The 18,052-nt window shown below is 36.2% G+C and overlaps 1 protein-coding gene across 1 annotated transcript in view; it reads left to right on the top strand.

Annotated features, from left to right (window-relative positions):
- The window catches only part of spri (Src homology 2 domain-containing protein sprint), a 269,173-nt gene that overhangs the window by 12,601 nt on the left and 238,520 nt on the right, over positions 1–18,052 (top strand). Inside the window, exon 2 of the mRNA XM_074089995.1 lies at positions 17,668–17,744. Within this exon, the coding sequence (XP_073946096.1) occupies positions 17,676–17,744 (69 nt within the window). The 5' untranslated portion in view covers positions 17,668–17,675. The remainder of the gene's footprint in view (positions 1–17,667; positions 17,745–18,052) is intronic.

Below are 18,052 nucleotides of genomic sequence, written 5' to 3'. Positions count from 1 at the left end.
AAATATTGCATGGGATCACAATACGCAGTAGCGTGGTAGCACTTGATACTCTATACTTTATAAAAAGTATGAAAGTGGGGGTTGTTCGGATGACAATTTGATAGGAGACAAACAATGGTGCCGTCCAAGCTATCGCTACACCCCGTTGACTCGATTGCGAAGCCGTTTCACTGCTTTGTTCGTAATTTATAATGATGATCATGTTGTTGGGGATTATTTCACGGTGGGTGCTTCGGCTTGCAGACTTCAAATTGACAAGGCGGATTCTCGTTGCCAAGTCTTGTGATAGATTGATAATGGTCTTAACAGCTACTTCAAGAAGCCGATGATTTCGTTTATTTATTACACTACTGATTAACTTGGTTTTGGTCCACACGCCGCTCTAATAATATGTAGGTATCTATATTAGCTAAACTCAAAAGAGGAACTGAACCGAGATCTTCCACTATCTAACGTCTACAATATTTTAGTCACACAGCTCGCAGAGTCCCTAGCGACGCGAGTGAGAAAGATGGATGGTGCCAGGATAGATGGTGGTCTACTACAGGGAGAAGTCAAAGTTGTGTGACTAGATTCAATCATATGGATATTTCCTTGCGCAATAGGCTAACCGATGGAGCAGTCAAGAGCTGATATAAAAGAAATTGCTCTACGACATCATGATCCTCAGCAGTGAGGGACTGACTGTGAAGAGAAAATGCTCTAGGAATTCCCATTTAAGATGATTCCATCGTAGAATTGCGAATCATGCATGACTTTGAGCCGTATGAGAAAAATGCTCAATAATTGCGAACGTTTAGAAAGTCGTGCGTTGCATACGTTATCGGAAATTAACTCAATAGAGCCATAAGGTTATTTAAGTCAGCTGTATTAGAGTGCTTTATTGCTTGTAAGGTTCATATGGCGGAATTCATTCTGTCATCGTTAGCGTAGATATCTCCAACTAGCTCCGACTTGCGGCAAACAATTGCACTCGTAATTTACTTATGCAATAGCTACTAACACTAACTGGTTTAGTTAAGTAAACAAGTTGTTCCTGGCAGAACCAACACTCGATTGTTTTGTTTACAACTTTATAAGTATGTATACAGTATTTTCAATATATTTTGTTTACGGACCCCTCCCCCTTTTCCGAGAACTTTCATATTTTCGGATACAATCTCTTTTACAGTGACATGAGTTTTGTTCACGAAAAATTTCGGAGCGGTTGTTAGTAGTAGCGTAGCGTAAATTATATCCACTTAAGTGTCTTCTTTTTTTAGTTAGAAGCTTTTATTTGTAACTTACAATATTCGTATGTTTATTTGTAAGTGCCTATTTAAGTCCTGAGGCCGTTTTGCCTAACGAATCTTACGCTCGCGATAATTAAGTAATTTAATTGCGATCGCGAGCGTCAGAAACGTTAAAGGCAATACGGCCTCTGGTTTCAGAATTTGCATACCACTTTTGACCACTTCTTGGTTAGTTAAATTTGGCTAGTATATTCAATGTTAATAATCTGATAATGAATTTTTTGTTTTACACCCAGGTTCGTCTCCGTAGGAGAGAACTCTTCAACGGTTTATGGTATCAACATAAAACATGGTACGATAAGGATATTGTTTGGATGCAAATAAAGTAGGCAAAATTTTTCACAAGTAACAAATAAATTACAATGGGATATGGTGCATTTACTTATTTATTAATGCTATGGCTTTATAAGTAACAGTTACTAATTTTGAAAAAGTATTTTTCGTAAAAAAGTTTTTTTTTCAATCCAAGCAAAAAACGCAAACAGATCACTGAATCGAAAAATCGACTTACCAACCCCGCAATGGTTTTGAAAGACCTATCCAACGATACCCCACACTATTGGGTTAGTTGATAAAAAAATCACCCTCACTTTACGTCTATGGGAGGTACAGTCACCAGCACCAATGTCTGACACAACAAGGGTGCATAAATGTCTGACACGACTCTATTTCTAGGGCCGGTAGGACGTGTTAGACATTTTTGCACGCTCCGCTGTGGCAGATATTAATGCTGGTGACTGTACCACCGCAAAAAAAAATTTTTTTTTTATTCTACCACTTTGTCGGCGTGACTGATATGTACATTCATGCCAAATTATAGCTTTCTGGCACTAACGGTTTCTGAGCTTAGCCGCGGACAGACAGACAGACGGATAGACATGGCGCAACTATACGGGTTCCTAGTTGACTACAGAACCTTAAAAACGAAGTAAATATAGAAAGAAAGAAGCAATTATTTTTAAGCAGCTTTCATATTTATTGTTATAATTCAATGTCATTCATCGTACGTATATCTGTATGTTTTCTATCGCACTAATGGTTACCGCAAACGAGCCAATTTTACCGTAACTTCATTCATTGTTTCGCTGTTATTATAATGAAAAATATTTGTCATTCATGTGGCCGGATACAGTTTATCCAACGTGCCGAGTAATTTGAATGTTTGTTATGAATAAACGATTTGTTTCAAATTCCTAAGGTACCTAATCTCGCAGACCTACCTAAGTGAAGTACTTGAATAAACAAACTGAAGCACAATAAACGTCGAATTACATTCGAGGGCCAGAATAAATCTAGATACAACATTACGAGAGCGAAGCCGGTTTTATTAGTTTTAAATTATTTATTTCACCACAACAGATTTACGATTGGCAACACGATATATCAGCAACCCGCCAATAAAATTCTATTTAACCTAGAAATAAAGATTCTGAATGGGGTAAGGTGCAAGGGATTCGGTCGCAAATTGAGGGTTGAAATTGTTTAAGTAATGTTATTGTCGTTTAAACAAGCTTCATTGAACTTTTACAGTTGTTTTATAATAGAGGTATGTTTTTTTTTCATCAAGCGTGTTTGATGTTTAACAATTTATGAACATATATTAATAGATACAATTTATAAAAAAAAACTTTATTAAACTTTTTTTATTGATTATCATCGAAAATGTCCCTTAACTACTAGAGTCAGTGGTTCAGTTTTCGAAACTACATTCATGAAAATAATTATTTCGCGTCGTATTTAATTACTTACCTACGGTGTTTTTATGAAGTTATTTCATTACCTACGTTACTAATTTATTTCAAGCGGTAATTTTGCAACAACATACAGATTTTTACCACATTGAAATTGATTTTTTGTTATATTTGGTTGCTAAAACCCGCTCATAAACTATTATTCTTATAAATGCGTAAAAAATGTATAGAATTAGTATAGCCCACGGCAATTAAGTTCTTAGTATCCAAAGTGGTTTACTGTACATGTCGTATCCAGTTTCTGCATCCCTTTGTATCCTCTCGCAATTTCTAGGCATCTCCCCGCAGGTAGCGTTCAAACCCCCCTTTTATTTTACGATCTTAAATTCTTCACGAGATCCATAGGTGAAAAAACTGGCTTGTGTAGGAAAGGTAGAAATTGCGAAGAGGGTAGCAAGTAAATGGCCCACAAATAAATCCCCGGGGTGGATTAATGTGCCATGCGATTTTAAATTATTTCCTAAATTGTTTTTATTTAATTTATAGGCTTGAAGCTGATAAAAAGACATGGTTTTATTTTTTGGTATGTCCTTTCTTTAACTGTCGATATTTCTAATTTTACTATTTAATTTAGTTTTAAAAATTTGTTTTGCTGTTATCAACACATTGATTATGAATACAGTTTTGATTTTATATCTTTTTAAACTTTTGTGATTCTCACTCTTAATTACTATTAAATTACCACGACGTTTCGACCACATTGCAGCGGCAGTGGTCACGGGTTGACTCGTCGAATATATAATTAACGGTATATTTACTTTGATTTTGTCGATGGAATAATGTACCTAGGTACTTGGGCTCTAGATTAGAATCAAGTAAGTATTCAAAATTACATCCCACTTGTGTTGTGTACATAACATTATTAAAGTAGGTACCGTTTTTGCTATGATTTTAACCAGTACCACTACCATGAGTTTACAGTGACCGTACTCGATAGCGACGGCGTAAATTATTTGTAGAGGCGCTGTACAATTCTCCATACAAATAATTTACGCCGTCGCTATCGAGTACGGTCACTGTAAACTCATGGTAATGGTACAGAACACACGGAACAACTTCGATCGTTACTTCAACAACAAATCGAAGAACGGTGTTTTCTCAAATCAAATTCCCAAGCTTTCGTTACACAGCATCGATCAATGTCTCCTGGCATCAAAGAGCATATCAGAGCCAAAGCAGGTGTCAAGCCAGATAGATCGGCACGTAATCGAGTATCAATAGCAGATTTACACGATCCAAGATTGCGTCAGATCGTTTAGAAACCGTTTGGTTTGAATGATCGAGTTAAATTTGAATCGATGGCTCTGTAATCGTTAAGCTATTAAAAACAGTTGACTGCCGTATTAAATCAACTTTTTTCATGTGTGATTCATGGATATGTTGGAGATGTCTGTAGTAGTGTTAATTGGGTTAAACTGTTTTGGTTCGGTGTTATGTAAACGGTTAGTTAAGTGCCGATGGCTTTACAAGGAGAGCGTGTAAACAGAAGCGCAACGGATAAGCAGGATTTTAAAGTTTACAGGATATACTTTTGAAAGTGCTTATTCACAAAAAAAACCATAGGAATCAATATCAATAAGATACTTTAAATCACGATAGCCGTGGTGGCCTAGTGGACCTATCGCCTCTCAACCAGAGGTTCGTGGATTCAACCCCTGGCCCGCACTTTTGAGTTTTTCGAAATTCAAGTGCGAAATTACATTTGAAATTTACCACGAGCTTTTCGGTGAAGGAAAACATCGTGAGGAGGGTGCATACATCTGTAAAGTAATTCAATGGTATGTTTGAAGTTCCCAATCCGCGCTGCAAGCCCTCTCTTTCTAAGAGAAGGCCTGTGCCCAGCAGTGTGACGTAAATTGGCTGGGATGATGATAATGATGACTTTAAATTGAAGTTGAATTATAAAATGCCAAAACGTGCCTCCCAGCACAAGCAAACACTGTTTATTTTTTACTCATATTTAAATTTGTAAGGAATCCTAAATGCATGAGTCCGACTTGCTCTTAGGCGGTTTTTTTATTAATTAGTATAGACGTTCCTATTTACTTCAATTCTCAAATCTATGCCCGCAACAGTGAACATAGAGATAAAGCGTGTTCCCAATTTGAGAACACCATTTTTTCCAATTTATGTTTGAATAGGTCACAAACTCTTACTTCTTTCTATCTATAGGTACACAAGAATCTTGAAAACATGTATAGCTATCTATACTTATATGCGGATGCATTTGCCAATGACTCCATCCCATCCCCATAGCAATATGAGTAATGTCGGCAGAAAAATGCCGTAATACCTCGAGCTCGAGCATTAACGCATCCGAATATGCGAGGGGGTGCAAATGCGTTGGGTTTAAAATAGAACCGAAGGGGTGACTTTGAGAAGGGTTCGTCATACGCAAAGTCTTGTGGTGAAAGGTTATACGTGTTGTTGATAATGGATGCCAGTTTAAAGCGTCTTGACAAAGCTTTAAAAGTTTATCTATGCAAGCGGCTCTTAAAAAAGTTGTTTAGTATTGGAGAGACAAAAGCGGCACGTATATGTTTTCGGTTGACCGTAGTTGGGTTATTATTTCGAGAGGTTCAATTGTGTTCAGACTCAAATTTTCAGTTATAAAATTAGAAATATATCGTTTATTGTTTTTAAGTTGCTTAGGATATTATCACTGAAACTTGTGGTAAATACATTTTATTCTGTTTTATCTTTTTTTCCACAATAACTTAAATTTTCTGCACAAAAGTCAGTTACGTGGTCAGGTTCGGATTATCCCTGACTACTTTGTAGTATTGTAAAAAATACAAGGTGTAGAAAAACTTGCTGTTTAAAACATGGATTGAATGTTCATAATATGATATACCATGCATGCAAACATAAAAAAATTAGGACATTGATAAGACTATTTTTTTCTACATTTCCCGTTGTTCCAAAATACACCATCATTTTCGTAGCCACACTTATTAAGTAATATTTTAAACAAAAAAAAGAGGTCAAACCTCCTGTAAATCCTTTTATAACTATAAGCAACTTTGAAAATAAGACTGCATCAATATGACGTATAATGTTTATCGGAAGCCATAATTATTTATCTATAATTAATGTAATAAAGGTTCAGTTAGATTTGCGTCAAAGATCGAGCGTCATTTTCGTTACGGTTGCGACTTGGTGAGTATTGGGTAAATAAATATAATGTTTTACTGGTGCTGTGTCATTTGCAGTTAAGTTATTCAATATTGATTTCATTTGCTTCAAACCTATAGGATATTTACTGCAGAGCCGCGAAAGTAAGAACTTTTCAATTTCGTGGTCATCATTTTCGTGGTGCTATGGGCCACGAAACTGATTAAAGACCACGAAAAAGATGATTTTCCCTACAAGTAGAAAAAATACAGAACACTTTTTATAGAATTTTCTGCTTTTTACAGTGTAATCGATTATGCCGTTATTGATTTAATTGATTTAAATGAAGAATGGTTGACCGTCAACAACATTTGCTCCAGGTGTGGTTATAGGAATTATGACCAGTGAGTCGCCAATTTTGTTAACTGGCGAGAGGTTCAAGAATTATTTTGCCCTGAATGTACGTGTGAAATGTATATATCTAAATATTAAAAGAAAACTTCGTCATTTAGAGGAGCATTTTGTTGTGTTGTTTCGTTGTAACATAATTTCGTTCTGGTCTACCGTAGACCTGCACGGGGGGAAGGTATTGAAAGCTGTTTTGGTTTGTGAGTTGAAGTTATTAATCTTACTTTAATTAAGTAATTTCTAGATAGTATTTAAAAGGTTACAAAAATGACAATTTGAAGTCGTCATTTTCGTGGTCAAGTTTTAATTATTTTTTTTATATAGATATCGATTGTCTATTTCTGTTGATACCTGATTAATTAAATAATGCTTAGTCGTTTTCTCATTATGATCGGATTTTCATTCAAATAGTACAATTATAAGATTTTAAAATAAACAAAATGTTCTTTTTCGTGGTCTCGATGCTCATTTTTGTTACCGTTAAAATTGGATTTTTGCTTTTTTTAACCAAAATAAACTTTATCGATCTCTTATAATATAAAGCATCTTATCGGTACATATCCTTATGTTCAAAATAAAACAGACCACATCAAAATGTGTGTTTTTATTTCTGTAACATTTATCTTACACCTCAAATAATTACCCAGTTACTCAAACTGACGGGTCGCATTAAGATAAACAAAGGTCACTTCGTAAAGCAACCCATAAAAACACTTTACCTCCGCACAATCGAAAAGAAAAATCCCCGGAAATTCAAGGAAAAATTACGCTCGTTAGAGCCAGAGGAATTGGCGTTAATAAAAAACACCCTGTAATTCGGAAGTGAGGGCGTTGACAAATGAGCAGCCTACGGCCGTCTAATGAGACGCAGCCTGTATCACCTGATGGCGAATAAAATGGAATAAAATATCTAACTGATTCGGCGGTACGTCACGCGGTCCCATTCACTTGTTTCGGGGGTGAAATTTAAATTTTGGAACGTTCTCATTTAGCATCTTGGAAGACGAGGTGGTAATTTGTAAAAGCTCTTTCCTTATGAGTTGTCATTTGTTTAGTAATCTTAACAATGTCATAACAAAGGAAGTGTTGTGGTTGTGATTAAATCAACATCTCATTGTGTGTTTTCGACGATAAATGCATGATCGAATATCCGATTATCTGATTAAGTAATCTATTACAAAACTGTTCACTAATCTCTACATTGTGTTCTGTTTTCACAATATAGTTCTTTATAAGTTGAAAATTGTATCATTCACCGACTTTACTCCTGACCATAAAGGTCTGAATTCGATTGGAAGGATTAAATGCGGACCTGTCGCATACAATAAACATATACAGACAGACACGGGAGCAAATAAATCGCTAAACCGAAATGACACCCGAACAATCCCGTAAGCCTGCACTCGAACAGACCCGGATTCAAATTTAGAACACCTTATTTATTGGGTCTTATTTACGTTTATTACCTGCATGGAGGTAGAATTGGGCGTAATAATCGATATTATGTACCCTGTGGAACGTTTTGTAGGACTGGAAAGATTGAAAGAGTAAAAAGTTTCTGGACGAAAAGAAAAGGATTGAACGGTAAAAAACACAAAAACCCCCTATGACCTAAAACCTATATGGAAAAAATAATAAATAAGCTGCCTTTATCACTACAGAGCGATCTCTTTCAGGCAAAATACCTGACTAACCTAACATTATTAGTTATAGAGTTAGCGTTAGTTTTCCAGTGTCTACTTTCATTATTTCTATAATAAGAATTAATTAGCTTATTTTACACAAGTAATTTTTTGCACAGGAAAGCGTAGTCATAGAATATTTGTACAGAGCTTATATCAGTGCTAATATCATCGACATCTATGTACCTTACGACACGCTAATATAATAATGTCATGTTGACGTCCCATACTTTTGTCAAGGAAATCACAGTGAAATTGATTATTAAAAGGTTCCAATGTTGAAAGGTTGAATAATTTTGTGTGACTTTACCTACATGTAAGTAGTAGACTGCAAAATGTAAATAAACAGGAATAAAAGTTATGCATTATCTGAAGGGATATGGGAAACTGTTTCAAGGTCTGAGCTTTATCGGGGTAATACGTCAGTAACAAACATTTTATTAGTATTCCTTTGTGCTCTTGATAAACTGCCGTCATTTTTATTAATATACATAAACAAGACACGTCATAAAGGCTATGGATTCGTTTGCGTGGAAAACTAAATATAGGTCTGTCTCCTATCACCTAGCATATTCCAAAAAATCTTCTGTAATGCACCTCACTGAAAAAAGGATATAGCTGAACTAGTTTGGCTACTTGACGTTTAACCAATTTACTAATTAGGAACCAAAATAATGCAAATATTGCAAACTGGTTTTGTAAGACATCGCCTAACTTTTAGCTACTAGTATAGTAGGCCTTAGTTTTGTAGTGAGTAACTGTGGAGACGATCCTGGCCGGACTACCAGGATGTCACAGTCAGATTATTGTATTGTCGCCAGATTTACATAAATATGCCAAATTTCAAGCCACTGGAAGGAAGTGGGCCAAATTTAGCCTCCAAGATTTGACCCGAACAAACAAACAAATACCTATATTTTATTGTATTTTGTGTCTTTTCTTTTGTACAATAAAGAGTTTACATGCATACATACATACAAATAAATAAATAAACAATCAGGGCACGCTAAAGAACAGCTTGTTTAATATGTTTCCATACAAATCGACGGGGAATCAAAACCTATAGGCCTCTTTCATTTGTCCTATGAAACATGAAATTTGGTGTGAGTGAAGTCAGCTCTTATAGCATAAACAATACAAAAATAGTTTTTTTTTACTTTTTACGACTGCATGTAGATAGATAACACGTTTATTTCGCATGAGCCATTACAGTAACTATCATAAGTGACCCCACACTATGTATATTTTGCTTGGAAGAGGAACTCAGCTGGCACTGAATATTCAAAGGTAGGTACAGTCACCAGCATTAATATCAGCCACAGCGGAGCGTGCAAAAATATCTGACACGTCCTTCCGGCCCTATAAATAGAGTCGTATCAGATATTTATGCACGCTTGTTGTGTCAGATATTGGTGCTGGTGACTGTACCTAATTTATACGGAACAATCTGTTCGCGAGTCCGATTCGTACTTGGCCGGTGTTTTGAATAAGGCTGCCAGTGTAATTCTTTGTGTCTCTCAAACTTGTCCAACTCGGGCTATGATGGTCATATTAATACATGTTTACTGTCGTCTACTTCCTGAATACATCCCCCTATTGTGTTGATTATGCCCTTTATGAAATTATGACACGTGCGTACGCACAGGTGCAACAAATGCAGGTTTGGCGCTCGAAAGGTGTTGCGGTTTTGAGCGGTTTTATGATCGGCTGTCCATGTTTTGTGCCGGATTTGTTAGAACCACTGACGACCACCACTGTAATAAAGTGACAGTATATTGATGTCGCTAAAAAGTATTGTGCTTTTCGGCATTACTGGGCGTTCTGTGTTTTATTTATCTATTGTTTATTTTTTATGTTTATAGAGTCCAATTTTAGCCAAATAAATCCTCTTTCTTTTTCTTTTTCTTCAAAAACAGAGTTATCATTTTTTGCTTGAGTACCGCAGTGCTATATCGTTTGGCCTAATAATGTCATGTGTATCGTTTTCAGAACGCTTTTTTAATATCCGAAACAGTATTTTGACATTTAAAATTTAACCTTTAAATGTCATCCTTTTAGCGCTGTCTATATTGCCAACTTTGTTTAAAACTGCCCGGCGTGGGACGCAAAGAAATTAAAATTCACAGCTGCATGTCCAAGTGATGAATGTGTCCCCCTACCACAAAACTACCTAAATAATCCCCTTCCCACCCCCTACTTTTACGCGCCGATCATCGTAAACACTCATCAGTGTTTGCGGATCCTAAATATAACATGTATTTTATAGGGATTGCTACGAGTATCATAAAAGATACTTTTATGTACAGTCAACAAAACAAGTGCTCTAACATTTTTAGAGTTCCGTACCTGAAACAAAAAAATAACACATAAGGATCACTTCACCTTTTTAAGCTGTTCGTAAAAAAACGAGTTTGCTGGCAACACACCAGTAAATCTAGGTGCCTACTAATGTTATGGATGGGTGTTCTGTCCATGCTGACCATTAAGTAGGTTACCCGCCTTCTTGTTTTCTACCTATTTTATACAAAATACCATTTTTTCTAGCTCTTAACGTTGTTTTACTTTACCTCACCTCAAAACACATTAATTGCGAGCTTTTGCTTAGCTAGAGCATTAACAAAATAAGATACGGATAGCAATCAAGATTTGGCCACAATATTTCTCAGTCATCCTATTTGAATATTTGGCAGTTTGTCCCTTTCACACAAATTGGCATCGTTTACGGCGACTACATAATTCACGCACGACCGGCGATATGGGCCCTTTTGCAAAGTGACACTTATATTTGCGAACAAGCAAGGGCTTAGACATACAGACCCCAGTTATTATTTCCTAAATAGGTTTGACAGGTTTTTGTTTGGGAACGTGTATTTGGTGTTGATACACCTCAGTAGCGTAGAGTAAACATTTTCGTTAGCAAATCCGGAAAGTAAAATAGCGTGAGTTAAGTATAATCTTCCGATGCGACAGCTCGTACGTAGTTAGTGTATCTATACAAGTTTTGCCATAAGTGTTGCCAACACAAGTCTGATGCTACATATTATTATTAACTTCACTTTATCACTACCTTCATCTTCTTCGTCTATCCTTATCGTGGTATTGCTCGTGGTATTTATGAGCAATTTTGATGACAATACGACAATATGGTAGGTACTGTCGAGCTGATCTGACGATGGAGCCGAAAGCTATAACATGGTGACCTAGCTCTGTGTTTGCACTTATTAGAATTGTCATTATTTTGACCTACAATGGTACCAGGAGGTGTTTGATGACGGTATTCCGTCTGCCTAACTATTGTTAGGCAGGGTAAAGCGTGTTTTTTTTTGCTATAATTTTACCAGAGACGCATGAAAGAATAAATAGGAGGCTTTTGCCCAGCTATGGGATACTATAAACTAATTAAAAAAAAATGCAGTAAATCTGTGCCACAAGGTAAGCCACCAAATTAATGTGAATAAAAAGGTGTGGCCAATTTGTACATAACAAATTGGTTTGTTGGTGCACATAACAGTATATCATCTTCTCCATTGTTAGCACATTGCTGCGCCTCTCACTCAAATGTTACAAGCATTGACAATGCATTATGTCACAAGTTTCTCATCTGACCGTCGACAATGGACTTGTTTTATTTAAAATCTCCTTGCAATTTTATAACCTGACCAGAAATGATCGGCTGGACGCTTTGCAGATTCATTTAATAAGAAATATTAAGAAAATACAAACTATCCATAACGCAGACTTCGTATGTTCGGTTTAGATAGTTAGTAAGGATGAATCGCCACCATTATGAACGAAGCTTAATTCGCTTTTTCGCAAAGCGACACTCTTTCGCCTAACCACGAATTTAGGCTTATTACTAGAGCAAGGGTACCAGTAATAAACGCTTTAATCTTAGAGGCAATTTGTTAAAACGCTCCGGTAAAGGGGACGCGAGCGCGTGAAGTTATGTTTCATGCTTTATAATGTCATAAGGCTTTTAGTCGCGTGTTTTACTCGTACTCTAGGAAATAGCAAGAGGCAAAGATGACTGTAGAGGCAAACTTACATAAGTCTGCAGTAGGTAGGTCTGTTTGTTTTCTCCGAATAAACAGAGACGGTATCACGCTAATCTGTCACATAAAATTTGTGAATTTTAATTTGATATTTTCTTCTTAAAGTTCCCTAGGTATTTTTTGAAGAGTGGAAGGGAGTAAGAGGAGGCATTTGCCCAGCAGTGGGACAACGTATAATAAATAGCCTATTTAAAAAGCAGCAGTTTCTTAGTTAAAACAGTTATCTTATTTCTTTTGAGATAAATTAAGTTTCTTTGACTCGAAAATATATGAGAAATTATTAAAATTATATCATTAAAAAAAAATCTATACATTAAATAGTTAGTACAAAACAAAGTCGCTTCCCGCTGTCTGTCCCTCTGTCTTTATGAATGTTGTATAAATCTTTTAAGCTACGCAAAGATACGTAACTGTATAAAATATGTGTGTTACCGCTTCATGCTTAAACTGCTGAACCGATTTACTTAGTTGAAATGAGGTATGGAGATAGTTTGAGAGTTTTGAGACCCTGAAAAAATATAGGATAGTTTTTATCGCGGAAAGTTGTATAGTTTTTGTTGGCGCGAGATTAAAAAATTATTCACCGCAGATGAAGTCCTGATCAACAGCTAAGATGTCACCATCATCATCTAGTTGTAGGACGTCCACTGGGCCTCCGCCATAAATACCTCCAGTTGCTTCTGTTGGATGTGGTCTCCATCCACCGTGAACTCGCGGCTTTAACGTCCATCTCGTTGGTGGACGTCCTACATTGCATGGCGATCCGCGGTCAGCTAGTAGGTATGTGATACGTAAATGATTGTCAGATATTTATAGATAGTCATATAGATATGACGCTTGGTTTTGTCGGTTACATAACAATTGTGTATTTTCCTATGAGAGCGTAACTATCTATATCAATAACAATCCTGCGATTTTTCTGATGTGAACTTCCTGGCAAGCGATGCGATTGTAGCCGTGTTGTCTGAAGCCGAGTTTAGACTTGCAAGAAAAATCTTGCAAGTTGCATTACATTGCGGCTACAAACTCGTTGTCTTTACGGCCTCGCAAAGTAATGCAACTTGCACGATTTTTCATGCAAGTCAAAACTCTGTTTAATGCCCGGGCGCTCGCGATCGCATTCACCATCTCTTTCTGTCATCCTACACTGTCTGACGCAATGAAGTGGCGAAAACGACTATGAATCCAAGTGTTAGATAATAAGGGCTCAGGATGGCAGCTCTCTCATAATTTTTATTGTTTTAAGAATACTCGCCATTTTATTCTGCATAGACTTTTTATCTCTGAACCGTTAGCATACAAAGGAGCGGTAATCTCTAGCCTTGTTCCGAGCTCACGTGCGACGAAACATTTCCATATTTATTGCGTCCGACCGCTGTACTCGTGGCGATACATAAAGTAAAACAACCCATATCGGGATTGTATTTGATTAATTGTAGTTTAAGCTGTAAAATAAACGATTATTTGAGTGACTGCGAACTTTAGCTATCATTTCGACAAACAATTTTTTGACTGAACTTTTTTCTTCCAAATATCTACATAGAAAAATATTATTATGAGTATATCGTCCGTTCTGTTTTTTACGTAAGGTGAAAACGAAGTATTATTAATAATAGCTGTGGCCTGCGAATAATTCCCGCACGCGAGAGGTAGTACAATTTTCCATGATGAAAACTATAATATGCCGTTTAGGTTCTAAACTATATACGTCCGTACCGCATTTCATCTAAATCAGTTGAGTATTTTAATATTAAAAATCATATCAAGCACACAAAAACATGCTTTATTAGCTATGCAATTCTCCGGAATAAAAAATACACTTTGTCCATTCCGAAGTCTCGAACTGTATCTCCACTAGGTACTGTCCATGTGAAAATTATCTGAATTGTTTCAGCGGTTTAGGCGTAAAGAGGTAACAGGTAGACAGACAGATAAACAGTCAGGGTTACTTTCGCATTTATAATAAGTAAAGATGTGGTACTACTTTCTTCAGCAAAACTGGAACGAGTTAAGTAAGTACTTAACTAGTGAACTCTAATTTTAACATTTGCTAACTCCACAGCTTGAGTTCGATACTTTCTTAATAGTTCCTTTTTACTTGCTCTAACTTTTGAACTAACTTCCCGCATTGATTTAAAAGGATCGATGGGAACTGGCTACTTCCTCAAGTTAATTATCTAGTAGGTGCACTCATTTATAAACTTCCAAATTCAAGAGCCTTAGAACAGGTAACCGTTGGGGGAAAGTCCTCGAGTGGCGATGGCAAGACGAAGACGAAGTGGAAAACGAAGCGTTGGCAAGCCTCCCGCTAGATGGACTGACGACATTGTTAAAGTTGCGGGCAACCGGTGAATGCAAGTGGCGAATAGTCATTCATTGTGGCTTACTAAGGAAGAGGCCTTTGTTCAGCAGTGGACGTATTCCGGCAGATGATAATGATGATGATGCTAAATAACGTCACGTTGTTGTTTGTTTACGCACCTGAGTAAATCATCTGATTTGTAAATCAGCCATTCTTACAACTTTAAGAAATGCATACGAATTTGTGCATCAATCGAAGGATAACACGGGGAAATTAAAATAGCCCAACTAAATTCTATTAAAGGCGTGTGAAGGAATACGTATAAACTCAATACTTCCTAATGTTCTTGAATTACACGGTCCGGATGGGGCGTGAATTGCTTACATTTGTTGATGCTGGCTGCCCAACTGTTTGTCGATGGAGTTAGGATGACTGGAAGAAAACTTAAACGTTACGTTTGAAAAAGAAAAGGAAAAAAAAGAAAACGGAAGGAATAAGGATTTAGGAGGCGGAGGATTTTAAAAGATTTCGAATTTAAATTATATCAATGGCTTAAAGATAAAGCATAATTATTATTCTATTTAAGAATATTTAATATAATAAATGTCTAGTTTATTCAAAATAGACTTTTATATTGTACAATTATGAGTTTACATACATAAAAAAGAACTAACCTAAAATAGCTTAACTAACTGTAACATTGAAAATTATAAAAAATACCCCGTCTATAAATGTCTTGACTGTTGTTAAAAAAAAACTGCCACAGTGGGCGTAGAAGCTAGCGTAAAACTAAAAAATGAAATATAAGTAGGTAGGTAGTTTTTTTTTACATAGAATCGATGTCCACTGTTACACTTTTATTTAAATGATAACACGTAGATGGTGACTGAAAATCACATTGTACTAATAACAGCAGTATGAAACAGCCATTTCTAGAAACTTTATAAATATTTCCTGTGTTTAAAACGGCCGACGAATGTTATGCAGATGCCGCGAAATCGAAAAGGAACAGTTCCAACGTGTTTGAAATGTTTTGTAATAGCAATCAACTCAGAATCGATGCACTAAATGTCAGGATGATTATAAGATGAATAATTTGGAATACCTACTAAATTATAAATTTGAAATTTACCATGAGCTTACGGTGTAGGAAACATTTTCAATAAATCTGCACACGCCTATGAGGAAATTCAATTGAATGTTTGAAGTTCTCCATTAGTACTGGGCCCGCGTGGGAACTACGGCGCAAGCACTCTCATTCTGAGTGGATGCCTGTGTTATAGGTACATTAGACATTGGGGCATATACATGTAGACTGGAATTTCACTAAAGGCTAACCAATTTGACCATGAGGACGTGTAACCGGCTTTTTTTCGCCGGTGGGAGTCCGGCACACTCTGGGTCCCTCCCCAAACGTCCATAATGGATTTTCCCCGACGGCACACCCCCATCTCCTATTAATCACCTCAAATAAAATCAGTAAGTAAATTAACAAAATAGAAGTACTTATAACCTAACCTAACTAACAAAAAGTTGGAAAACCCCCGACTTTGTCACTTCAGTTCAATGTTTCACAAACGGTTAAACCGATTTTGATGAAACATGTCTAAGGACCATCGCTAGGAAACCTGGTTTCAAATAAATAAAACCGCATTCAAATCGGTCCACCCGTTTAAGAGCTACGGTGCCACAGACAGACACACACACAGACACACACAGCGGTCAAACTTATAACAGCCCTCTTTTTGCGTCGGGGGTTAAAAACAAGGACCTTGCGTCCTTGGGCCTTTCAGTTACTTACTGTCAAAAAATATAACTAATTAGACCGTGCGCGTAGATGAGCGTTCTAGATTTTTTTTGTGTCAAATCGAATTATTTACACTAGACCCAAAGACATTGAGATTACAGCAACTGACATAGATATACGTTATTGATTCAAAGGAGGTCTCTTGTACGATCGACTGTTAAATAATTTGACATTTACACTGACCGCGTATTGCTGGACTGAGCAATGGAACAATTTTTAACGTTTCGTCATTTATTATGGCTAATCGACTTTTACCTCGTCTGACAGGTTTAAAATTTAACCTTTAATAGAAATATAATGTTACGATATGAATTCTCCGTGTATTTTAAAGAACTTTAAAGCAGGTCAGTCCCATATTCATTTAGTATTTAGTATTTATTTATTTGGCAAAAAACATAAAATACATAAGGCCTTATTTTAATAAGTCTTACAATATTATGCACCCTGGTAGGGTATAGCCACATTTATAATAATGTAATGTAATTCTATTAGGCAACTAAAAAGTAAGATATCCTACGTACTCGTACTTGCATTTACTTAAGCTTAAAAACTACGGTTACATTATGCTATAAATTAAATTAGACTGTTATAAACTATTATGGCACAATAATATCTTGTTTACAAAAATGCGTATAATAAGTACATGTACTTATTTATTTAAATTTACTGATATTTTCATTCATCCATAAATTCCTTAATAGAATAATAACATTTTTCTAATAGATCTGTTTTTAATTTAGCTATGAATAATGTATTACTATTTGTATTTTGTTGTATATGTTAATTGTTCTATAATACGGGCTGTTTTTGTAGATTCTGGAAGGATAAATTTATGGGTTCGACGGGCACTTTTTGAAAATTGGTATAAGTGTAGGTTTTTTCTAACAAAAATTGCTGTTTCCAGGATATATAGCGATTTATTGTGGGAATTGCGGCTAGTTTTTTATTCTGAATTAGAAAACAATGACGAATCCACTTACTGGAAATCAGCGCTGTAAATGAAATAGGTAAATATTCCTATTGGTGGTTTTTACCCTCGTACACCGTTCGGGCCCGTGGCTAAGACGCTTAACTTTAATTCATGATTAGCTGCAAAACTTGCGTCTTAATGGGTTCCATTTGGCTACGCTTATGAAGGTATGTGACAGCTGTATATGTGTAGGTAGTTATATTTGAAGTATAGACTTCTTGAAACAAAACATTTTCACATTCTGCATGCTGATTGGACTTACCATTAAATTGGACTTTTTTCTTTGCAGAATGAAATATGTCGAACATATGCCATCGATACATCAGGCGTCACTGCGAGGAGAGAAACGGAGGATCCTATATGAAGGTAACGCATCTATACCTATAAAGCAGTAAAGATGACTGAGTGACTTATCTAACAGGCAACGCAATATCTTAGGCTGGCATGCTCGTTTGTTTGTGTAAAATATTAAAAAAAAAATTGCACCAAGCAAGCCTAGTGGTTTGACCTATGGTGTCTCAAGCAGAGGATCGTCGGTACGAGCGCAAGCTTGCATTAAATATAGACATTATGTCTATGTTCTTTTAGCTTGCGTTTGCCTTTATTTTTCAGACACAATCAGGATACACTTTATTCTAAAGATAAGTCTGTAAAGTGTAAGTAGGTATAAAGTG

This window comes from Choristoneura fumiferana, chromosome 7 (genome assembly GCF_025370935.1).
Source record: "Choristoneura fumiferana chromosome 7, NRCan_CFum_1, whole genome shotgun sequence".
Lineage (NCBI taxonomy): Eukaryota > Metazoa > Arthropoda > Insecta > Lepidoptera > Tortricidae > Choristoneura > Choristoneura fumiferana.
This window is presented reverse-complemented; position numbering and strand designations above follow the sequence as displayed.